Genomic DNA, 26,267 nt, shown 5'->3' on the forward strand with positions numbered 1-26,267 from the left:
TTGGATACCCTTGATCTCCTTTTGTTGTCTTATTGCTCTGGCTAGAACTTCGAGTACTATATTGAAGAGATATGGAGAGAGTGGGCAGCCTTGCCTTGTTCCCGATTTGAGAGGAATTTCCTTGAGTATCTCACCATTTACTTTGAATTTGGCTATTGGCTTGCTGTATATAGCCTTTATTATGTTGAGGAAAGTGCCTTGTATCCCCGATCTCTCTAAAACTTTAAACATGAATGGGTGTTGAATTTTATCAAATGCTTTCTCTGCATACAAGGAGATGATCATGTGGTTTTTTATTTTCAGTTTGTTTATATGATGGATTACATTGATGGATTTCCGTATATTAAACTATCCCTGCATGCCTGGAATGAAGCCTACTTGGTCATGATGAATGATATCTTTGATGTGCTCCTGTATTCGTTTTGCAAGTATTTTATTTAGTATTTTTGCATCTATGTTCATAAGAGAAATTGGTCTGAAATTCTCTTTCTTTGTTGAGTCTTTGTGAGGTTTAGGTATCAATGAGACTATGGCCTCATAGAATGAAGTTGGTAATTTTCCATCCATTTCTATCTTTTGGAGTAGCTTGAAGAGTATCGGTATTAGCTCGCCCTTAAAGGTCTGGTAGAATTCTGCACTGAAACCATCTGGCCCTGGGCTTTTTTTGGTTGGAAGACCATCGATGATTGCTTCTATTTCTGTAGGGGAAATGGGACTATTTAACTTGTTTATCTGTTCTTCACTCAACTTTGGCAAGTGAACTTGATCAAGAAAATCGTCCATTTCCCTTAGATTTTCAAATTTTGTGGCGTATATGCCTTCAAAGTAGGATCTTATGATTCTTTGAATTTCTTCAGTGTCTGTTGTTATGTCTCCCTTTTCATTTCTGATTTTGTTGATTTCAATACTGTCTCTCTGCCTTTTAGTTGGTTTGGCTAATGGTCTGTCTATCTTGTTGATTTTCTCAAAGAACCAGCTTTTGGTTTTGTTGATTCTTTGGACTGTTTTCTTAGTTTCTAATTTGTTAATTTCAGCCCTGAGTTTGATAATTTCCAGGCGTCTACTCCTCTTGGGTGTTTCTGCTTCTTTTTTTTCTAGGGCTTCCAGTTGTGTTGTTAAGATGCTTATGTGCGATGTTTCCAATTTCTTTTTAAAGGCACTTAGTGCTATGAATTTTCCTCTTAGCACTGCTTTCAATGTATCCCACAAATTTGGGTATGTTGTTTCTTCATTTTCATTGAATTTCAGAAACTCCTTGATTTCTTTCTTTATTTCTTCCCTGACCCAGGTGTCATTTAGCAGAGAGTTGTTTAGTTTCCACAAACGTGTAGGCTTTTTGTTATTTCTGTTGTTGTTGAATTGCAGCCTAAGAGCATGGTGATCTGATAGGATACAAGGTATTATTTCAATCCTCTTGTATCTGTTGAGGCTTGCTTTGTGACCTACGATGTGATCAATTTTGGAGAAGGTTCCATGGGGTGCAGAGAAGAAGGTGTATTCTTTCTTGTTTGGGTGAAAGGTTCTATAGATATCTGTTAGATCCATTTGACCCATGGCATTGGTTAATGATGTTATTTCTCGGCTTAGTTTCTGTTTCAATGACTTATCCTTCAGTGAGAGTGGGGTGTTGAAGTCTCCCACTATTATTGTGTGGGGATCGATGTGTGGTTTAAGCTTTTTTAGGAGATCTTTTACATATGTGGGTGCCCTTGTATTGGAGCATAGATGTTCAGAATTGTGATGTCATCTTGGTTGACTTTACCTTTGATGAGTATGAAGTGTCCTTCCTCATCCCTTTTGATTAATTTTGGTTGAAAGTCTATTTTGTTCGATACTAAAATGGCTACACTGCTTGCTTCTTGTGACCATTTGCTTGGAATATTTTTTCCAACCTTTTACCCTGAGGTAATGCCTTTCATTATGGGTGAGATGTGTTTCTTGGATGCAGAAGAATGTTGGGTCTTGTTTATGTACCCATTCGGTTAGTCTGTGTCTTTTTATTGGAGAATTGAGGCCATTGATGTTGAGAGATATTAATGACCAGTGACTGTTAAGAGTCTTAATTTTGATGTTGTTTCCAGTCGAGCGTTTGTGTAGTTGTGTTTTTGCCATGGGATAGTTATCTATTTCCTGGGTAGTTTTGGTTGTAGCTTGACCCTTTGGGATGGAGTTTTCCTTCTAGTACCTTCTGTAAAGCTGGGTTTGTGGATAGGTACTGTTTGAATTTGTTTTTGTCATGGAATATTTTGTTTTCTCCATCAATGGTTATTGATAATTTTGCTGGGTAAAGTAGTCTGGCCTGGCATCTGTGTTCTCTTAGGGTTTGCAGGATCTCTGTCCAGGCCCTTCTGGCTTTTATGGTCTCTGCTGAGAAGTCAGGTGTAATTCTGATAGGTTTACCATTAAATGTTATTTGGCCCTTTTCCCTTGCAGCTTTTAGTATTTTTTCTTTGTTCTGCATGTTTTGTGTTTTGATTATTATGTGGCGGGCAGTTTTTCTTTTCTGGTCAATTCTATTTGGTGTTCTGTAGGCCTCTTGTATGTTTATAGGCATCTCTTTCTTTAGATTGGGGAAATTTTCTTCTATGATTTTGTTGAGAATAGTTTCTGGGCCCTGGAGTCTGATGTCTTCTCTTTCTTCAATGCCTATTATTCGCAAATTTCTTCTTTTCATGGTGTCCTTAATTTCTTGGATGTTTTGTGTCAGGAGTTTTCCAGATTTGGCATTTTCTTTAATGGTTGATTCAATATCTGTGATTGTATCTTCTAGCCCTGAGATTCGTTCTTCCATCTCTTGGATTCTGTTAGAAAAGCTCACCTCTGTGTTGCTCGCCTTCTTCTCTGAGGTCTCCGTTCTCGTTTTTCTTCTGTCTGTGTGTTTATCATTGAATCCATTTTCATTTTCAGATCTTGAACTGATTTTTTGATTTCTTTCATCTGATTTTTTGTATATTCCTGAGTTTCTTCCATTGCCTCTTTATAGGTCTTCAGAGCTTGAACCGTTTTAGTTATTTCTTTTTTTTTTTTTTTTTTTTTTTTTTTTTTTTTCCTTCCATTTTCTTTTTTTTTTTATTAATTTATTCTTGTTACATCTCAATGTTTATCCCATCCCTTGTATCCTCCCATTCCTCCCCCCCCATTTTCCCATTATTCCCCTCCCCTATGACTGTTCCTGAGGGGGATTACGTCCCCCTATATATTCTCATAGGGTATCAAGTCTCTTCTTGGCTACTTGCTGTCCTTCCTCTGAGTGCCACCAGGTCTCCCCCTCCAGGGGACATGGTCAAATGTGAGGCACCAGAGTATGTGAGAAAGTCGTATCACACTCTCCACTCAACTGTGGAGAATATTCTGACCATTGGCTAGATCTGGGAAGGGGTTTAAAGTTTACCTCCTGTATTGTCCTTGGCTGGTGCCTTAGTTTGAGCGGGACCCCTGGGCCCAAATCTGCCTATCATATTGTTCTACTTGTAGATTTCTAGGACCCTCTGGATCCTTTTATTTTGCTGTTCTCCCATGCGTCTCTCATTTAGAGTCCCAATAGGATGCCTTCCCCTCTGTCCCAGTTTCCTGGTAAGTGAAGGCTTTCGTGGGACATGCCCCTTGGGCTAGTATGCAGATATAAGTGAGTATATACCATTTGATTCTTTCTGCTTCTGGGTTAACTCACTCATTATGATCATTTCTAGCTCAATCCATTTATCCACAAATTTCGGGAATTCCTTGTTTTTAATAGCTGAGTAGTATTCCATAGTGTATATGTACCACAGTTTCTTTATCCACTCTTCTACTGAGGGACACTTAGGCTGTTTCCATGTTCTGGCTATTATGAATAAGGCTGCTATGAACATGGTTGAGCAAATTTTCTTGTTGTGTGCTGGAGCATCTTCTGGGTATATTCCAAGGAGTGGAATAGCTGGGTCTTGAGGAAGCCCTATTCCCATTTTTCTGAGATAGCACCAGATAGATTTCCAAAGTGGCTGTACTAGTTTGCATTCCCACCAGCAATGAAGGAGTGTTCCTCTCTCCCCACATCCTCGCCAGCATGTGGTGTCGCTTGAATTTTTGATCTTAGCCATTCTGATGGGTGTAAGATGGAATCTCAGAGTTGTTTTGATTTGCATTTCCCTGATGACTAAGGAAGTTGAGCATTTCTTTAAGTGTTTCTCAGCCATTTGATACTCCTCTGTTGAGAATTCTCTGTTTAGTTCCAAGCCCCATTTCTCAATTGGGTTATTCGGTTTGGTGGTGTTTAATTTCTTGAGTTCTTTATATATTTTGGATATTAGACCTTTGTCAGATGTAGGGTTGGTGAAGATTTTTTCCCAGTCTGTAGGCTGTCGCTTTGTTCTCTTGACAGTGTCTCCTGCCTTACAGAAGCTTCTCAGCCTCATGAGGTCCCATTTATTAATGGTTGACATTAAGGCCTGGGCCGTTGTTGTTCTGTTCAGGAAGTTGTCTCCTGTGCCAATATGTTCCAGGCTCTTTCCCACTTTTTCTTCTAAGTGAGTTAGTGTCTCTGGTTTTATGTTGAGGTCTTTAATCCACTTGGATTTGAGTTTTGTGCAAGGTGACAAATATGGGTCCAGTTTCATTTTTTTACACATAGACCTCCAGTTAGACCAGCACCATTTGTTGAAGATGCTATCCTTTTTCCATTGAATGGATTTGGCTTCTTTGTCAAAAATCAAGTGACCATATGTGTGTGGATTCATATCTGGGTCTTCGATTCGATTCCACTGATCAACCAGCCTGTTGCTGTGCCAGTACCATGCTGTTTTAAGTACTATTGCTTTATAGTACAGTTTGAGATCAGGTATGGAGATTCCTCCGGAGCATCTTTTATTGTACAAGATTGTTTTAGCTATTCTGGGTTTTTTGTTTTTCCATATGAAGTTCAGAATTGAACTTTCAATGTCTTTAAAAAATTGTGTAGTTATTTTGATAGGGATTGCATTGAATCTATAGATTGCTTTTGGTAGGATGGCCATTTTTACTATGTTAATTCTCCCGATCCATGAGCAAGGAAGATCACGCCATCTTCTCAGGTCATCTTCAATCTCTTTCTTCAGAGTTTTGAAATTTTTTTCATACAAGTCCTTCACTTGCTTAGTTAGGGTAACTCCTAGATATTTTATATTGCTTGTGGCTAATGTGAAGGGTGTGGTTTTCCTAATTTCTTCCTCTGCAAGCTTGTCATTTGTGTATAGGAAGGCTACAGACTTTTTTGAGTTAATTTTGTATCCAGCCAATTTGCTGAAGGTGTTTATCAGCTTTAGGAGTTCTCTGGTGGAATTTTGAGGGTCACTTATGTACACTATCATATCATCTGCAAAGAGGGATAATTTGACTTCCTCCTTTCCCATTTGGATCCCCTTGATCTCCTTTTGTTGTCTTATTGCTCTGGCTAGAACTTCGAGTACTATATTGAAGAGATATGGAGAGAGTGGGCAGCCTTGCCTTGTTCCCGATTTGAGAGGAATTTCCTTGAATATCTCACCATTTACTTTGATTTTGGCTATTGGCTTGCTGTATATAGCCTTTATTATGTTGAGGAAAGTGCCTTGTATCCCCGATCTCTCTAAAACTTTAAACATGAATGGGTGTTGAATTTTATCAAATGCTTTCTCTGCATCCAAGGAGATGATCATGTGGTTTTTTTATTTTCAGTTTGTTTATATGATGGATTACATTGATGGATTTCCGTATATTAAACCATCCCTGCATGCCTGGAATGAAGCCTACTTGGTCATGATGAATGATATCTTTGATGTGCTCCTGTATCGTTTGCAAGTATTTTATTTAGTATTTTTGCATCTATGTTCATAAGAGAAATTGGTCTGAAATTCTCTTTCTTTGTTGAGTCTTTGTGAGGTTTAGGTATCAATGAGACTATGGCCTCATAGAATGAATTTGGTAATTTTCCATCCATTTCTATCTTTTGGAGTAGCTTGAAGAGTATCGGTATTAGCTCGCCCTTAAAGGTCTGGTAGAATTCTGCACTGAAACCATCTGGCCCTGGGCTTTTTTTGGTTGGGAGACCATCGATGATTGCTTCTATTTCTGTCGGGGAAATGGGACTATTTAACTTGTTTATCTGTTCTTCACTCAACTTTGGCAAGTGAACTTGATCAAGAAAATCGTCCATTTCCCTTAGATTTTCAAATTTTGTGGCGTATATGCCTTCAAAGTAGGATCTTATGATTCTTTGAATTTCTTCAGTGTCTGTTGTTATGTCTCCCTTTTCATTTCTGATTTTGTTGATTTCAATACTGTCTCTCTGCCTTTTAGTTAGTTTGGCTAATGGTCTGTCTATCTTGTTGATTTTCTCAAAGAACCAGCTTTTGGTTTGTTGATTCTTTGGACTGTTTTCTTAGTTTCTAATTTGTTAATTTCAGCCCTGAGTTTGATAATTTCCAGGCGTCTACTCCTCTTGGGTGTTTCTGCTTCTTTTTTTTCTAGGGCTTCCAGTTGTGTTGTTAAGATGCTTATGTGCGATGTTTCCAATTTCTTTTTAAAGGCACTTAGTGCTATGAATTTTCCTCTTAGCACTGCTTTCAATGTATCCCACAAATTTGGGTATGTTGTTTCTTCATTTTCATTGAATTTCAGAAACTCCTTGATTTCTTTCTTTATTTCTTCCCTGACCCAGGTGTCATTTAGCAGAGAGTTGTTTAGTTTCCACAAACGTGTAGGCTTTTTGTTATTTCTGTTGTTGTTGAATTGCAGCCTAAGAGCATGGTGATCTGATAGGATACAAGGTATTATTTCAATCCTCTTGTATCTGTTGAGGCTTGCTTTGTGACCTACGATGTGATCAATTTTGGAGAAGGTTCCATGGGGTGCAGAGAAGAAGGTGTATTCTTTCTTGTTTGGGTGAAAGGTTCTATAGATATCTGTTAGATCCATTTGACCCATGGCATTGGTTAATGATGTTATTTCTCGGCTTAGTTCTGTTTCAATGACTTATCCTTCAGTGAGAGTGGGGTGTTGAAGTCTCCCACTATTATTGTGTGGGGATCGATGTGTGGTTTAAGCTTTTTAGGAGATCTTTTACATATGTGGGTGCCCTTGTATTGGGAGCATAGATGTTCAGAATTGTGATGTCATCTTGGTTGACTTTACCTTTGATGAGTATGAAGTGTCCTTCCTCATCCCTTTTGATTAATTTTGGTTGAAAGTCTATTTTGTTCGATACTAAAATGGCTACACCTGCTTGCTTCTTGTGACCATTTGCTTGGAATATTTTTTTCCAACCTTTTACCCTGAGGTAATGCCTTTCATTATGGGTGAGATGTGTTTCTTGGATGCAGAAGAATGTTGGGTCTTGTTTATGTACCCATTCGGTTAGTCTGTGTCTTTTTATTGGAGAATTGAGGCCATTGATGTTGAGAGATATAATGACCAGTGACTGTTAAGAGTCTTAATTTTGATGTTGTTTCCAGTCGAGCGTTTGTGTAGTTGTGTTTTTGCCATGGGATAGTTATCTATTCCTGGGTAGTTTTGGTTGTAGCTTGACCCTTTGGGATGGAGTTTTCCTTCTAGTACCTTCTGTAAAGCTGGGTTTGTGGATAGGTACTGTTTGAATTTGTTTTTGTCATGGAATATTTTGTTTTCTCCATCAATGGTTATTGATAATTTTGCTGGGTAAAGTAGTCTGGCCTGGCATCTGTGTTCTCTTAGGGTTTGCAGGATCTCTGTCCAGGCCCTTCTGGCTTTTATGGTCTCTGGTGAGAAGTCAGGTGTAATTCTGATAGGTTTACCATTAAATGTTATTTGGCCCTTTTCCCTTGCAGCTTTTAGTATTTTTTCTTTGTTCTGCATGTTTTGTGTTTTGATTATTATGTGGCGGGCAGTTTTTCTTTTCTGGTCAATTCTATTTGGTGTTCTGTAGGCCTCTTGTATGTTTATAGGCATCTCTTTCTTTAGATTGGGGAAATTTTCTTCTATGATTTTGTTGAGAATAGTTTTCTGGCCCTGGAGTCTGATGTCTTCTCTTTCTTCAATGCCTATTATTCGCAAATTTCTTCTTTTCATGGTGTCCTTAATTTCTTGGATGTTTTGTGTCAGGAGTTTTCCAGATTTGGCATTTTCTTTAATGGTTGATTCAATATCTGTGATTGTATCTTCTAGCCCTGAGATTCGTTCTTCCATCTCTTGGATTCTGTTAGAAAAGCTCACCTCTGTGTTGCTCGCCTTCTTCTCTGAGGTCTCCCGTTCTCGTTTTTCTTCTGTCTGTGTGTTATCATTGAATCCATTTCATTTTCAGATCTTGAACTGATTTTTTGATTTCTTTCATCTGATTTTTGTATATTCCTGAGTTTCTTCCATTGCCTCTTTATAGGTCTTCAGAGCTTGAACCGTTTTAGTTATTTCTTTCATCTGGTTGTTTGCATTTTCCTGCAATTTTTCCAGTTCCACTCTATGTGCTTCTTTTATGTCTCTCACCTGTTTGTCTGCGTCTTCCTGCATTTGATTACGAATTTTATTTGTTTCCTCCATTATCATCCTCATTACTAAGGATTTGAGGTCATTTTCTTGTATTTCCGTTGTATTTCAGTTCTCTGGGTGGTTTTCTTTGGGATAGCTGGAAACTGGAGACGCCATGTTGTTTTGGGGTTTTTTGCGTATGCTTTTTCGTTGTCCTTTAGACATCTTGCCGTCTTTGTTTTTGTTGGGTAGCTTCCAGAGTTGAATGGAGGGTGTCTGACGATAGATTCACTTGTTTTCTTACGATTTCCCTAGGCTGCGAGCTCAAAGCTTCACTGGTGTGGATGTTAGGAGGTTAGCCCTGTTGTTCTGGTCTCTCACAGCCAGTGATCCTCAGTCCCCCTCTGCTGTGGATCCTGCAATTGTTCTGGGTCTCTGAATGAGCGTTGGGTCAGGCCAAGGTATCCACAGCCTTCTGTGTTCCCTGCCAAGTCCAGCCAGGAGCACTGGGGCCGAACCACGGGCAGAACTCAGCTAGATTCTCAGGGCCAGAACCGTCTGCCAAGCTCAGCTAGGGATTTTGGGCCCAAAATGCACACAGGGCCCAGCCAGAATTTTTGGGCTGGGACTACACACCAAGCTCCACTAGGGCCTTTTGGCCCAAAGTGCGTGCTGTGGTCAGTTATTGACTCAGGGCCCGAACTGACCACCAATCTCAGCCAGGAATTCTGGATTCAAACTGTACACTGTGTCCAACCAGAGTCTTAGAGCTGGTGGAACCGAGAGCTCTGTCCAGCCTGTGCCACAGCAGGAGAACTGCGGCTGCTCTGAGTTAGCGCCAGTGGTGGAACAAGTGCTCCGCCCGCACTGTGTCCCCGCAGGGGAGCTGCCGCTGAGCTGAGGTGGTGCCTAGGATGGAACCGAGCACGTCACCAAGCCTGCGCCACAGCAGGAGAACTGCGGCTGCTCTGAGTTAGCGCCTGTGGTGAAACCAAGTGCTCCGCCCAGACTGTGTCACCGCAGGGGAGCTGCCGCTGAGCTGAGGTAGTGCCTAGTGTGGAGCAGCGTGCTCAACTAAGCCTGCGCCACAGCAGGGGAGCTATGGCCATGCTGAGTTAGTGCCTCAGGCAGAATTGTTTGCTGGGCCGGGTCAATACCCGGGACTCTGGGGCCGAACTGTCCGCCGAGTCCAGTCTGGGTCCAAAGGCTCCACGCGACCCAAATCCTGCCCCGAGTCCCCTCTCTCGCAGCAATTCCCACCAGCCACCACACCAATCGCCTCCACCGGAAGGCTATGAGCTGCAAACCTCAGCCGCCGCTGCTGGTGCCGCTGGTGCTGCCGCCTCTGCCGCTGCCGCTCCGATCAGAGAAAAACCACGCTCCTCCCGTGTGCAGGGGCACGCAGGTCCTCCGCACCCTGGTCCCTCCGAACCGTGGAGCACTCCTGCTGCCGTGATGTTCGGACCTCGGTGTTCCTGGCTCAGAAATCTGTGCAATTCCCTGAATTGTTCACTGGAGCCTCCAAACGCGGTCCACACTGCTCGCCGCCATCTTGGATCCCCCGAAAAAAATCTTTTTTAAAAGACAAGAAAAATATTTAAAAAAAGAAAAAAAAAAGGTAAAGATATAAATTAAAATGCTTTCTAAGCCATTTTTGCAGTCATCTACTTCTATGTGGACAGTTACCTCAAACATCATAACTCAAAATTTTTCTCATTATTTATCAGGGTGGGATAGCTTAGCTGGGAAGTTCTTGGGGGATCCCCTCAGTAGTTCCAGTTGGATACCGCATAGCTGTAGACAGCAATGGTTGTGCTGGGTTTTCGGAGAACCTACACACGCTGCCTGTTGATGACGCTAGGGCTCTACTGAGACTGCAACTCAGAGGCCTGCTCTTCTGTTCAGAGTTTTCACAGTTTTCGCTTTTGGATTCTAAAAGAGCAGACCAAAGAGAAAGTTCTCACAGACCCAGGGGATGTTAGTCTTTAAGAATCTCACTCTGTAGCATTTTACTGGCCAATGCCCATCCTCTAGCTCACAGAGATGGAAATATTTCACATCAAGTTTAAATGGCCGTCTTGCAAAATAGGAAGGGAGTTTGCACATATCAGTGAGGACATTTATGAATAGTATAAGATGCCACTGCAGAATGTCTATGGTCTATTTATGTTGCCTGTTGTAAATAAACTCGGTACTTTTATGGGATGATAGGGCATGACCTAAGACTGTTAGGAAATATTGTAATCAACAGCACTCATTATTTCTTCTTCCATTGCAAAATCCCGAATACTCAATATGAACAAGCACTTGTCCTAATACAGCCAAGACGGGGTATTTTTTGAAGTACAGTATCCAGAGGGAGAACCAGAAAACAGTTTAAAAAAAAAGATTTATTGCATTTGTTTATTAGTGTGTCTCTTATATGTGCTTGCATGTACCCTTGTGAGTATATGTAAATGTGTGTGCACATGTTCAACCTTGTGCATACACAGAAGCCAGAAGCAGGTGCTTCCTTAGAGCTAAAGTTGTAGGCAGTTCCAGAACTCCCAGCTTGTTACCCAAGTGATACCATTACATCAACCTGTGCACATCTTGTCTGCTGGACCAGGGATCAGAGGATCTGAAAGAATGAGGCGGACTACAGTCTGATGCTGCAGACAATCTTACTTCAGTTTCAGTGGACTCTTATACACGAATGTAACAAAGAAAATAATGACCCAAGTAAGGTTGTTTGAATTCAGAAAAACCTTATCAGACAAAGATGTAAATAAACACCAGCAAGCACACACTAAATATTCACAGAGCAGCCCTTTCCCAGAACTTTCTCAAGACAGACCAGTTTAAACACAATTTCCTGGCATGATACTCTGTGTCATATCTGGGAAAGCCTGAAAACAAGGCAGAAGGCCAAATCCAGATTCAGAGTACACTGACCAGATTAGGTTCTGTAGCTATGTCCCAAAATCCAACAAGAATAAACATGTCTTAGAAACAGAATGTAAATGTTTGTCACAGGAAGTACAAAGTCACATCCAAGAACAATCCAGGGAACAAAATGCACCTGAGGTAAAAGACTCTCTGCCTTTTTTTTCCTGGAGACTCCCTCACAGTTCCCTAAGTCCTTGCTCACTCTGGGTCAGTCTTTTGACTGTGTTCTGACTTGTGAGTGCTGGGATCCCACCTCCAGTTCTTGAGAATCGTGCAGCAAGCACTCTTAAGCACTGGACCATCTCTCTAGCCCCAGAAAACTTTAGTGATAAGGCATCAGATATATTCCCCTTAGCATTTATGGGCCGTGTGGTCTTTGTTAAGACTCTGCTGTTGCAGTGTGAGAAGAGCCATAGATAACACAGGGCCAATTAAATGGACCTTAGGTCACAAAATTGTAACAAGACAGATTTGACGCAAGGGCTACCATTTGCTTACCTGCCCTCGAATCTTTCTCCCAAGGAAGAACACGTGGTGTCTCACTATTGAACCATTAATAAACTTGGTTACAAGTTAAGATCTATAAATTGTACCATGTCTGTTTGATCCTGTGACATGCATAGCCACTTACAGTCTCTTTATTATTAACCACGAAATATGGACATCTAAGATCTGTAAGTCAGCTGGTCCACAATTACTGAATGCCACTTGCTATCATAGCATGAGTTTGCAGTTTTCTAGTTCGTGTGCACCTGTACTGGCTGCATGACAGCAGAGAAAAATAAAGTAGCTTCCTGGTGGTTATTAAACAAGAATTGCCACACAAACCAGGCAAGCACCAATCTCGATGAGATATTGATGGTTTATTAGAATGCCACCCTCCAAGACTGGTTATGAACAGGGATGCAGAAAGAACTCAGGAGCCTAACTGTGACTTAGGTCTGCTCCTAAGGCAGTCTTTTTATATATTAAAAAACTGTAACCAGGTAACAACTGGTAACCAGGTGGGAAGCAAGGAGGAGGGCAGCATCACATCACTTTGATTAGCTAAACACAAGAATTGTTTTTGTTCTGAGCACAATGTCCAGGTATCTGGACAAAGCATTTCAACCTGTTTGGCTAGGATATAGGCTTGGGAACTTTTCAGTTTCCCACCATTCTGGGAAAAAGGAACATAGCAGGGTATTGTGGTCTTAACTCTAATAAACATCATTTAACCCAAGCAGAACATGCTCTTATCATCTATTGTTTTATCCTAAGCAGAAAGCACCGAACCTTCCTGGCTTCAGGCACTTAGGGCCTGAGAACTTGAACTTATTTTTTCCTTAATAATCGAAATGGAGACTTGGAGTCCAAATGTTTTCTGATATGCTAAGAGTTGCTGTTAGCAGAGGATCTGCAGTTACGCTGGGAACTAAAGTAGGTCTCAATGGAGCGGCTACAGCGCTTGAGCAGGTGTAGCACTTTACAAAACTGGTAAACTTTACTTGTCGTCGAGAAGGCATCTAAAAATATTATAGAAAATTTGAAGATTGTAGAGCTTAATCTGGACTACCTTTTAAAGTATTTTTAAGGCATGAAAAAATAAGTGTTTTAGATGTTGTGTCCAAAAGAAAACCAAATCTTTTCTAAAGCATGGTGTCTCCAAATGGAAGTCACTGACTGCTGGTGCGTTGGCTAAAGCCATTGATAAAGAGCTGGGGCCATTTACAGCTAATGAGCTGTTATAGTTCATCACACAACCAACAAACTTTAGAAACCTACCAGAAAACATGTAAACGGAAGGTAAATATTTAGACTTGGATTTCAAGGCATTTTTTTCTTTTTCTAAAAAAAATCTGCAATAGAAATGATGTTCTAAAATACATTAACAGAAGAGAGTATTTTTATGAGACCTAAGATTTGAATAGATAGCAGCTGTGTGGAAACTGGAAGAAAAAGAACCTTGAACACACACACACACACACACACACACACACACACACACACACACACACACACTGCAAACCCCAAACAAACAAACATACACACCAAAACAGCTTGTAAGAATTTTTCTTGTGGTGGAAATTTTATTAGATAATTATTTTTTAAACTACTTACAATTTTTGACACTTACATAAGCAATTCAAAAGCTGAAAACATATTTTAGCACTGTTATAAATAAACTATTTCACAGGACAGTTGAAATTAGATGTCGATTCCATGTTTTGTTGTTTTCTTTTCTAAAAATGCTCCTTTAATGTTGTGACAGGGTATCATTATGCCATCTATGCTGACCGTGACCTCAGGGTTCTCTGAGTCAGCCTCCAGAGTGCCTGGGCTTTAGGTGTGTGCCACTACACTCAGCTACACTTGTCCTTAACTGTTTTATAGCTTACCTAATGAGATAGCCTTAAAAGATAGGGCGTGATCAAATTTCAAAAGTACATTATAGAAAACTATGAGAAACAGTTTCCATTTTCAGAAAAGAAGAATATGCTTAGAGAAATTTGAAGAACAGCAGATGTAACTGCAGAAAATACTTTGTTAGTATTTTCTCATTAACACTCATGTCATGGTGACATGCTAATTGCGAAAGAGGACAGAGTTTTGTATGAATCGGCAGCTCTGTGCTACTTGTCTCTATTTTAATGCACAAGATTCCAAGCTTATATGTAAACTCATGTGTTTGCCTCTCCTGATGACAGAGTGAGATGAAAATCCCAGGGCTGTTGTGGATGGAGGGAAGGAGATAAGGATACGGGAGGAAAGAGGACCAAAATAAATAAATAAATAAATAAATAAATAAATAAATAAATAAATAAATAAATAAAATAAAAGATACTCTTTACTTCCAAAGCACAGGTGTGAGGTTGGCTGTATGAGTTAGTGTAAGCACCGGCTTCTCAATGGGATTGAATCTTGAAAATCCCCTGGTTCATTTCTCACACAAGTCCAAGTTCCTCAGAGTAAACAGGCTACAGGGTAGGCACTGTCTTGCTCACGCAATTGGGTTCTGCTAAGCTTTTGGAACTCGGATCTCAGGCTCTACTTTCATCTTTATTATCAAATGTAACACTGAAGGTTTGACTTGATGTGAGTCTTAGTACGGTGGCTGGAGCCTTTAAATGGCCTTTGTGGTTATGTGGTTGGTAAAATGGCTACAATTAAAGAGCACAAAGAAAGGTGACATGTTAGTGGAAGAGGTACTGTGGATTCTGATGTCCACTATAGTGGTGGGCGCTACTGCTTTTGGAATTGTATACATTATACACAAGACCATGTGTTTATGGAACATGTGAGAATGACAATAAACATGTCTTTAAGTTGCCCCTGCCGCAGGAGGTACGTCTGTGATGATCAGGTGCGTGTAATACAAAGCCTCCTGGTAGTGTTGATGGGCAACCCTGTGGACCCAATGCCTGCTGTAAAGTTGGGGTGACTTCCAGCTGTGGGTTTGACATGTGATTTCCCAAAGATGCAAGATGCTAAAAATGGAATGCTACCTCAAATTGTCTTCCCAATGAAGGCAAGCGTAGAACAATGCACAGATCTTTTGAAAAGATGTTTCCTGTAATGTGCTGCTTGTCTCAACCTTTCTGTGCTCACCCTCTCCATAGCAGGAGATCAATTATCTGTTCTGCGTACAGAATGCATTGTCTTTCTCTATTTTCCAGTTTGTGTTTTCTTCATGCACCCTCCCCTAGCTCAACTCCTTCTGCTAGGAAGGGTCTGTTTATCTAGAACTGCCTTTCTCCTTATTTACTGGTTTCGTTTTTTAACTCCAAGGGGACTTCAGCATTTTTTTTTTTTCGTGGAAAAAAATCCCTCAGTTTATCTTTGTTTCTTTTTAAGTCTTCTCTATCCCTAATGCTCTTCTGTCATGCTGCAATTAACCCCAGTTTTTGAAGGGTATTTTCTGGGACAGATAATGCATTCATGGCAGCCTCTCAGGACCTGTCTGTCATTCATTTCCAGTCAAAGATTTGACAGTGACACTGCGACCCACTTCTGCACGGTTCAGCCTAATGTGTAGGGCTAAATGCCTCCACCTCAGCCACTTCGTTCCTCAGAGGAGCCTCTCTTGTTCTCAAGAGATTGCTGTGGTTTGTGCTGTAATTAAAATGCTGCAACATTTTCAAAAACTGTTTCATATGCTAGCCTCCAAAGAGGAGGTACATAATAAGCCGTTATTTTACTACGCCGCACTCACAAACTTCATCCTCCAACTAAGCCAGCTAAGCAGAATTCCCTGTCTTTCTCATATTAACGGGGCTTTCTTTCATTGCTCTCCTTTTCCTTTGCAGATGGGGACTGGAAGGTGACCGTTGTTACTGGAGAACTTGAAGATGCTGGCACCACAGCAACAGTGTCCCTTTGTGTCTATGGGGAAGCAAGATGCTCAGGACCTATTATTTTGGGATCAGGAAAGCACCATCTGTTTAACCCCAACAGTGCAGATATATTCAAGGTACTTGCTCATGACTCGAGAATGACTTTTGCTGTTTCCATAATGTATTTGCATTATATTTTCCTTAAATGCTAAGGCAGTGTGGATACATCACAAGTAATAGGAGTGTAAGATATTTTGTTTCGGGGCTGGAGAGATGGCTCAGTGGTTAAAAGCACTGCCTACTCTTTTTTTTTTTTTTTTTTTTTTTTTCTATTTTTTTTTATTAATTTATTCTTGTTACATCTCAATGTTTATCCCATCCCTTGTATCCTCCCATTCCTCCCCCCCCCCCATTTTCCCATTATTCCCCTCCCCTATGACTGTTCCTGAGGGGGATTACCTCCCCCTATATATTCTCATAGGGTATCAAGTCTCTTCTTGGCTACTTGCTGTCCTTCCTCTGAGTGCCACCAGGTCTCCCCCTCCAGGGGACATGGTCAAATGTGAGGCACCAGAGTACGTGAGAAAGTCGTATCACACTCTCCACTCAACTGTGGAGAATATTCTGACCATTGGCTAGATCTGGGAAGGGGTTTAAAGTTTACCTCCTGTATTGTCCTTGGCTGGTGCCTTAGTTTGAGCAGGACCCCTGGGCCCAAATCTGCCTATCATATTGTTCTACTTGTAGATTTCTAGGACCCTCTGGATCCTTTTATTTTGCTGTTCTCCCATGCGTCTCTCATTTAGAGTCCCAATAGGATGCCTTCCCCTCTGTCCCAGTTTCCTGGTAAGTGAAGGCTTTCGTGGGACATGCCCCTTGGGCTAGTATGCAGATATAAGTGAGTATATACCATTTGATTCTTTCTGCTTCTGGGTTAACTCACTCATTATGATCATTTCTAGCTCAATCCATTTATCCACAAATTTCGGGAATTCCTTGTTTTTAATAGCTGAGTAGTATTCCATAGTGTATATGTACCACAGTTTCTTTATCCGCTCTTCTACTGAGGGACACTTAGGCTGTTTCCATGATCTGGCTATTATGAATAAGGCTGCTATGAACATGGTTGAGCAAATTTTCTTGTTGTGTGCTGGAGCATCTTCTGGGTATATTCCAAGGAGTGGAATAGCTGGGTCTTGAGGAAGCCCTATTCCCATTTTTCTGAGATAGCACCAGATAGATTTCCAAAGTGGCTGTACTAGTTTGCATTCCCACCAGCAATGAAGGAGTGTTCCTCTCTCCCCACATCCTCGCCAGCATGTGGTGTCGCTTGAATTTTTGATCTTAGCCATTCTGATGGGTGTAAGATGGAATCTCAGAGTTGTTTTGATTTGCATTTCCCTGATGACTAAGGAGGTTGAGCATTTCTTTAAGTGTTTCTCAGCCATTTGATACTCCTCTGTTGAGAATTCTCTGTTTAGTTCCAAGCCCCATTTCTCAATTGGGTTATTCGGTTTGGTGGTGTTTAATTTCTTGAGTTCTTTATATATTTTGGATATTAGACCTTTGTCAGATGTAGGGTTGGTGAAGATTTTTTCCCAGTCTGTAGGCTGTCGCTTTGTTCTCTTGACAGTGTCTCCTGCCTTACAGAAGCTTCTCAGCCTCATGAGGTCCCATTTATTAATGGTTGACATTAAGGCCTGGGCCGTTGGTGTTCTGTTCAGGAAGTTGTCTCCTGTGCCAATATGTTCCAGGCTCTTTCCCACTTTTTCTTCTAAGTGGCTTAGTGTCTCTGGTTTTATGTTGAGGTCTTTAATCCACTTGGATTTGAGTTTTGTGCAAGGTGACAAATATGGGTCCAGTTTCATTTTTTTACACATAGACCTCCAGTTAGACCAGCACCATTTGTTGAAGATGCTATCCTTTTTCCATTGAATGGATTTGGCTTCTTTGTCAAAAATCAAGTGACCATATGTGTGTGGATTCATATCTGGGTCTTCGATTCGATTCCACTGATCAACCAGCCTGTTGCTGTGCCAGTACCATGCTGTTTTAAGTACTATTGCTTTATAGTACAGTTTGAGATCAGGTATGGAGATTCCTCCGGAGCATCTTTTATTGTACAAGATTGTTTTAGCTATTCTGGGTTTTTTGTTTTTCCATATGAAGTTCAGAATTGAACTTTCAATGTCTTTAAAAAATTGTGTAGTTATTTTGATAGGGATTGCATTGAATCTGTAGATTGCTTTTGGTAGGATGGCCATTTTTACTATGTTAATTCTCCCGATCCATGAGCAAGGAAGATCACGCCATCTTCTCAGGTCATCTTCAATCTCTTTCTTCAGAGTTTTGAAATTTTTTTCATACAAGTCCTTCACTTGCTTAGTTAGGGTAACTCCTAGATATTTTATATTGCTTGTGGCTAATGTGAAGGGTGTGGTTTTCCTAATTTCTTCCTCTGCAAGCTTGTCATTTGTGTATAGGAAGGCTACAGACTTTTTTGAGTTAATTTTGTATCCAGCCAATTTGTTGAAGGTGTTTATCAGCTTTAGGAGTTCTCTGGTGGAGTTTTGAGGGTCACTTATGTACACTATCATATCATCTGCAAATAGGGATAATTTGACTTTCTCCTTTCCCATTTGGATACCGTTGATCTCCTTTTGTTGTCTTATTGCTCTGGCTAGAACTTCGAGTACTATATTGAAGAGATATGGAGAGAGTGGGCAGCCTTGCCTTGTTCCCGATTTGAGAGGAATTTCCTTGAGTATCTCACCATTTACTTTGATTTTGGCTATTGGCTTGCTGTATATAGCCTTTATTATGTTGAGGAAAGTGCCTTGTATCCCCGATCTCTCTAAAACTTTAAACATGAATGGGTGTTGAATTTTATCAAATGCTTTCTCTGCATCCAAGGAGATGATCATGTGGTTTTTTATTTTCAGTTTGTTTATATGGTGGATTACATTGATGGATTTTCGTATATTAAACCATCCCTGCATGCCTGGAATGAAGCCTACTTGGTCATGATGAATGATATCTTTGATGTGCTCCTGTATTCGTTTTGCAAGTATTTTATTTAGTATTTTTGCATCTATGTTCATAAGAGAAATTGGTCTGAAATTCTCTTTCTTTGTTGAGTCTTTGTGAGGTTTAGGTATCAATGAGACTATGGCCTCATAGAATGAATTTGGTAATTTTCCATCCATTTCTATCTTTTGGAGTAGCATGAAGAGTATCGGTATTAGCTCGCCCTTAAAGGTCTGGTAGAATTCTGCACTAAAACCATCTGGCCCTGGGCTTTTTTTGGTTGGGAGACCATCGATGATTGCTTCTATTTCTGTAGGGGAAATGGGACTATTTAGCTTGTTTATCTGTTCTTCATTCAACTTTGGCAAGTGAACTTGATCAAGAAAATCGTCCATTTCCCTTAGATTTTCAAATTTTGTGGCGTATATGCCTTCAAAGTAGGATCTTATGATTCTTTGAATTTCTTCAGTGTCTGTTGTTATGTCTCCCTTTTCATTTCTGATTTTGTTGATTTCAATACTGTCTCTCTGCCTTTTAGTTAGTTTGGCTAATGGTCTGTCTATCTTGTTGATTTTCTCAAAGAACCAGCTTTTGGTTTTGTTGATTCTTTGGACTGTTTTCTTAGTTTCTAATTTGTTAATTTCAGCCCTGAGTTTGATTATTTCCAGGCGTCTACTCCTCTTGGGTGTTTCTGCTTCTTTTTTTTCTAGGGCTTCCAGTTGTGTTGTTAAGATGCTTATGTGCGATGTTTCCAATTTCTTTTTAAAGGCACTTAGTGCTATGAATTTTCCTCTTAGCACTGCTTTCAATGTATCCCACAAATTTGGGTATGTTGTTTCTTCATTTTCATTGAATTTCAGAAACTCCTTGATTTCTTTCTTTATTTCTTCCCTGACCCAGGTGTCATTTAGCAGAGAGTTGTTTAGTTTCCACAAACGTGTAGGCTTTTTGTTATTTCTGTTGTTGTTGAATTGCAGCCTAAGAGCATGGTGATCTGATAGGATACAAGGTATTATTTCAATCCTCTTGTATCTATTGAGGCTTGCTTTGTGACCTACGATGTGATCAATTTTGGAGAAGGTTCCATGGGGTGCAGAGAAGAAGGTGTATTCTTTCTTGTTTGGGTGAAAGGTTCTATAGATATCTGTTAGATCCATTTGACCCATGGCATTGGTTAATGATGTTATTTCTCGGCTTAGTTTCTGTTTCAATGACTTATCCTTCAGTGAGAGTGGGGTGTTGAAGTCTCCCACTATTATTGTGTGGGGATCGATGTGTGGTTTAAGCTTTTTTTAGGAGATCTTTTACATATGTGGGTGCCCTTGTATTGGGAGCATAGATGTTCAGAATTGTGATGTCATCTTGGTTGACTTTACCTTTGATGAGTATGAAGTGTCCTTCCTCATCCCTTTTGACTAATTTTGGTTGAAAGTCTATTTTGTTCGATACTAAAATGGCTACACCTGCTTGCTTCTTGTGACCATTTGCTTGGAATATTTTTTTCCAACCTTTTACCCTGAGGTAATGCCTTTCATTATGGGTGAGATGTGTTTCTTGGATGCAGAAGAATGTTGGGTCTTGTTTATGTACCCATTCAGTTAGTCTGTGTCTTTTTATTGGAGAATTGAGGCCATTGATGTTGAGAGATATTAATGACCAGTGACTGTTAAGAGTCTTAATTTTGATGTTGTTTCCAGTCGAGCGTTTGTGTAGTTGTGTTTTTGCCATGGGATAGTTATCTATTTCCTGGGTAGTTTTGGTTGTAGCTTGACCCTTTGGGATGGAGTTTTCCTTCTAGTACCTTCTGTAAAGCTGGGTTTGTGGATAGGTACTGTTTGAATTTGTTTTTGTCATGGAATATTTTGTTTTCTCCATCAATGGTTATTGATAATTTTGCTGGGTAAAGTAGTCTGGCCTGGCATCTGTGGTCTCTTAGGGTTTGCAGGATCTCTGTCCAGGCCCTTCTGGCTTTTGTGGTCTCTGCTGAGAAGTCAGGTGTAATTCTGATAGGTTTACCATTAAATGTTATTTGGCCCTTTTCCCTTGCAGCTTTTAATATTTTTTCTTTGTTCTGCATGTTTTGTGTTTTGATTATTATGTGGCGGGCAGTTTTTCTTTTCTGGTCAATTCTATTTGGTGTTCTGTAGGCCTCTTGTATGTTTATAGGCATCTCTTTCTTTAGATTGGGGAAATTTTCTTCTATGATTTTGTTGAGAATAGTTTCTGGGCCCTGGAGTCTGATGTCTTCTCTTTCTTCAATGCCTATTATCCTCAGATTTCTTCTTTTCATGGTGTCCTTAATTTCTTGGATGTTTTGTGTCAGGAGTTTTCCAGATTTGGCATTTTCTTTAATGGTTGATTCAATATCTGTGATTGTATCTTCTAGCCCTGAGATTCGTTCTTCCATCTCTTGGATTCTGTTAGAAAAGCTCACCTCTGTGTTGCTCGCCTTCTTCTCTGAGGTCTCACGTTCTCGTTTTTCTTCTGTCTGTGTGTTTATTATTGAATCCATTTTCATTTTCAGATCTTGAACTGATTTTTTGATTTCTTTCATCTGATTTTTTGTATATTCCTGAGTTTCTTCCATTGCCTCTTTATAGGTCTTCAGAGCTTGAACCGTTTTATTTATTTCTTTCATCTGGTTGTTTGCATTTTCCTGCAATTTTTCCAGTTCCACTCTATGTGCTTCTTTTATGTCTCTCACCTGTTTGTCTGCGTCTTCCTGCATTTGATTACGAATTTTATTTGTTTCCTCCATTATCATCCTCATTACTAAGGATTTGAGGTCATTTTCTTGTATTTCCGTTGTATTTGAGTTCTCTGGGTGGTTTTCTTTGGGATAGCTGGAAACTGGAGACGCCATGTTGTTTTGGGGTTTTTTGCGTATGCTTTTTCGTTGTCCTTTAGACATCTTGCCGTCTTTGTTTTTGTTGGGTAGCTTCCAGAGTTGAATGGAGGGTGTCTGACGATAGATTCACTTGTTTTCTTACGATTTCCCTAGGCTGCGAGCTCAAAGCTTCACTGGTGTGGATGTTAGGAGGTTAGCCCTGTTGTTCTGGTCTCTCACAGCCAGTGATCCTCAGTCCCCCTCTGCTGTGGATCCTGCAATTGTTCTGGGTCTCTGAATGAGCGTTGGGTCAGGCCAAGGTATCCACAGCCTTCTGTGTTCCCTGCCAAGTCCAGCCAGGAGCACTGGGACCGAACCACGGGCAGAACTCAGCTAGATTCTCAGGGCCTGAACCGTCTGCCAAGCTCAGCACTGCCTACTCTTACAGAGGTCCTGAGTTCAAGTCCCAGCAACCACATGGTGGCTCACAACCATCTATAACGTGATCTGATGCACTCTTCTGCAGAAAAAGCACTCATATACCATAAACAAACAAACAAACAAAAAAAGATACTTTGTTTCTTCCCCATTTTTCATTTGTATAAATAAAGGTACAAACATATGAAGGTAGAAATCTTGAAAACACAGCAGGACATGTCACTTCTACTGCTCCCACGGACCTGAGTGCTTTTGTTTCTGAATACTGTTCAGCTTTTGCTGAAGCCCAGGCCAGTGCTACAGTAGAACCTGCCACATGTCTGGGACGTGCTCTGCTGGAAAGGCGTAGATAGCAAAAGAGTGATCTAAACAGGAAGTGATCAGGATTTGAAGGCCACCTTTGATGCTTCAAACATGGTGGCCTGCACATGGTGCTTTCAATGCCTTAGTTTCCTCCTTAATCTCCTTTAACCTGACTCTAGAAGGAGACAATGAAATGACCCTTATCAGCCTGAGTTGCTCAAATACCTATGACTAAGATTATAATTCATATGCAATTATGTAGCAGATTCTTGTACACATTTTACAACTTGTACAAGAAGCTGCATAGTTTTCTTAACTATTGATTTCCTTGGTTATGAGGAGTATGCCACAGTTAATTGGAATACTTTGGTGAACATTAATGGCTTTTAGGTTTTCACTGTTATATAAATAATGTTGCAATAAGCTTAACTTTCTCCCTTCTTTAACCAAAACTGTTTCTATTTTGTATAACAAACTCTGAGACACGGTATTTTGTAATCAAATATTTTTATGAGTTTCATTTTCAAACATCTGTTTTATATAGCATAGTGCCTCATAGGACACAGTGAACAAATGATACATTTCACTTGTTGTTATTGATCATTGCTACACACCACGCTGCACTCTATTCCTGCCAAATGCACTGTTTACTACCTTCTAATTTAAATTCCTGAGTTCTGTTTCCAGTCACAGGGTGTGACACCAAGAACGTTAACTCTTATCTTCTTGTTTGAAGAGCTTTATTGAAATGAGGTTTCTGCATTATAACATTTACACGTTTACACTCTAGTTCATGGTGTTTAATATGTTCATAGATTTGTACACTAGTCAGCACACTCTCATTTTTAGACTGATTCTACTCCAATACGAAAGCCATGATCAAAGCAGTAATAATGGGAGTAGTGATGTAAGGCCGGGAGATGAGGGATTATAATCCCTAGAACACTATTCCCATTATTCTGTTTTCTGTCTCTATAAAATTTTCCAGCTTTGAGCACTTCATAAGCAGAGTGATGGAGTGACAAACATAGAACTTCAGAGTCTGAGTTCTTTTACAGCCACAGTGTTGTCAAAATTAGTCTATGTTGGAGCATGTGTCAGTTCTTCATTCACTTGTGGCTTAAATTATAATCCACTCTGGGATACACTGCCCATTATCAGTCCATTCATTGATAGACATTTGCATTATTCCCATTTTCAACTACTGTGGGTATCTGTGTTCAAATTGATGCTTTGCCATGTGATCATTTCACTAGGAGTATAATTACTGGACCACATGCCAACATCATACTTAACATTTTGAGAAACCGTTGACTGTCAAAAAAAAAAAAAAAAAAAAAAAAAAAAAAAAGAAAGAAAGAAAAAGAAAAGAAATGAAAATAAAAAAGAAAAGGTAGAAAAGAAAAAAGAAAGAATGGCTCCATTATTGTTACATTCCTGCCAATTTTGTGCAGGATTCTTCTTTTCCTACATTCTCACCCAAATTATTTTTTAAATATATTTTATTGATTTATTTATATTACATCTCAGTTGTTATCCCATCCCTTGTATCTTCCCATTCCTCCCTCCCTCCCATTTTCCCCTTACTCCCCTCCCCTATGACTGTTCCTGAGGGGGACTTCCTCCCCCTGTATATGCTCATAGGGTATCAAGTCTCTTCTTGGTAGCCTGCTATCCTTCCTCTGAGTGCCACCAGGCTTCCCCATCCAGGGGACGTGGTCAAACATGGGGCACCAGAGTTCGTGTGGAAGTTATACCCCACTCTCCACTCAACTGTGAAGAATGTCCTGTCCATTGGGTAGATCTAGGTAGGGGTTTGATGTTTATTGCATGGATTGTCCTTGGCTCATGCCGTAGTTTGAGCAGGACCCCTGGGCCCAGATCTGCCCATCGTAATGTTCTTCCTGTAAGTTTCTAGGACTCTCTGGATCCTTCTATTTCCCCATTCTCCTATGCTTCTCTCACCTAGAGTTCCAATAGGATGTCTTCCCCTCTGTCCCACTTTCCTGATAAGTGATTACATTCATGGGACATGCCCCTTGATTTGCTCACCCAAATTCTTAGTTTTCTTTAATTTATTTAAATGGCATCCATGTGGCTATAAAATCCTATCTCAGTTTGTTTCTGATGCATTTCCCTAATAACTAATTGTGTTGAGTATCTTTTCATGTAATTGACAATAATTTGTGCATCTTTGAGAAATGTCCATTCTTGTCTTTGGTTCCTTTTAAGTGGATTTTTTAAATTAATGAGTGACCATATAGTCCAAATATGAGTTCATGGTGTTATATTTTATCCACAAATATTTCCCCATTTATCTTTTCACTGTTTTGGCATGTATCCTTGTTCCCTCCTAGTGCCTTTCCAAATTGTCACGAGGCTTCCTCTTAGTGTACCTTGTAGGATTATCTGCTGGTGAATTCCAGGTTTTCTGTATGTGACAATATCTCAGTCTGAACATAAAGGACTTTGCACTCTAGTGTCTTATGCCAGGAACTCGTCCACGATCTCACCAAGGATCCTATGTATGTGATAAGTTGTTTCTCTGTGCTACTTTTTTTTCTTTGCACTTTTCAGTGGTGTGACTGTGGTATGGTGAGATGACATTCACCTTATTGTTGGTTTCTATAGCTTCTATGCTTACAGGGTTATTGGCTTTCTGTGGTACTGAAGAGTTGTGGGTAGAGGAGAGAGTCAGTTCAGTTACAATGCACAGACTCTGGTACTTACCAGCTTGTATTTTTTATTGAATAACTGCTTTTCACATAACCTATGTTAAATTTCTATAGCTTCAACATTTTTTATTATTCCTTTGCAAAAATGTGGACTTATAGAGTGACCTCAATTAACCATTTCAGAATTCATGTAAAATAGCTACAATATTCCTTCTGTTTTTATAGTAGAGACTAAAAGAGTTAATATTAAAACACCTTATATAAAGTACAAAACATTATTACTCTGTTGAGACTGTCTCGTTTGATCCCACCTACAAGTTGGGAGAGGATGTTGATGGAGTGGGATTTTAGACAGTTTTTTAAATGAATGAAGGCAGGAAGGCAGCTTTGGCAGATGGTGAGTAGGTGGCTATTGCTGGCATGGGGGTCTGTATAGAAGAGTCTGGAGGCTGGAGTAGGAGGAAGAAAGAGAGGGAGCCAAGAGTAGTTGCCTAACCTAGATCAAGTCATGGAGTGCACGAGTGATAAAAGGAACATTTATTCTGGGCCTTTTCAGTGTTTAAAAGTTAGATGTTTATGTGCACCCACATTGCTGCCCATTAGCTAGATAGATGTCAGCATACTGTTTTGATTTTGGCAGTGTTGTGATTTTCTTCTTTATATGTCTTGTCTCTCTTTAACCGTATGTGTGTGTGTGTGTGTGTACATATATGTATACATATATTTTAAGTTCTTTTCCCCACTTGGGCACAATTGAATCATGGGGCTTGGTAATACACAACACCAACTGTAGGATGGAGTTGATTATAGAGAAAGTCTACCTTGAGCTTCTCCCTCAGTCACAGAGGCTAAAACAGTTTAAAATGACATCTAAACTCGAACCACCAAATCTTCACTTGTGAGTTCTCACCAGTAAAGTCAATGGTGCTTTCTCTCTCTAACATAGAATTAACTTCAAAGTGGACACTGGCTAGTTTCTTTTCTGTTGCGGTAATAAAGTGCCTTGTCAAAAGCAATTTATAGAGAATGTGTTTGTTTTGGCTCATAGCACCAGATTATAGTCAATCATTATAGGGAAGTCAAATCAATAGAAACTTGAAGCAGCTCCATCAGCACCATCCATATTCAATGGAGGTCTGTCTGATCCACATCCTTAGTATCTTGACTGAAAGAAAGGCCAGTTCCCAGCTATCAATGGATTAAAATATCTTTGTAAAAATTCCAGAACCTGGGAGTGAAGCTGAAATGCTCCTTTTACCACAGAACCCTAGTAGAGTAGCATTAAAAAAGCCTCAGCACAATTTTGCCTGTGCATCCTTGACTCTG

The 26,267-nt window shown here is 40.1% G+C and overlaps 1 protein-coding gene across 1 annotated transcript in view; it reads left to right on the forward strand.

The window, feature by feature from the left end:
• The window catches only part of LOC127201237 (lipoxygenase homology domain-containing protein 1-like), a 339,490-nt gene that overhangs the window by 248,810 nt on the left and 64,413 nt on the right, over positions 1-26,267 (forward strand). Inside the window, 1 exon segment of the mRNA XM_051159652.1 lies at positions 15,645-15,808. Within this exon segment, the coding sequence (XP_051015609.1) occupies positions 15,645-15,808 (164 nt within the window).

This window comes from Acomys russatus, chromosome 2 (assembly GCF_903995435.1).
Source record: "Acomys russatus chromosome 2, mAcoRus1.1, whole genome shotgun sequence".
Lineage (NCBI taxonomy): Eukaryota > Metazoa > Chordata > Mammalia > Rodentia > Muridae > Acomys > Acomys russatus.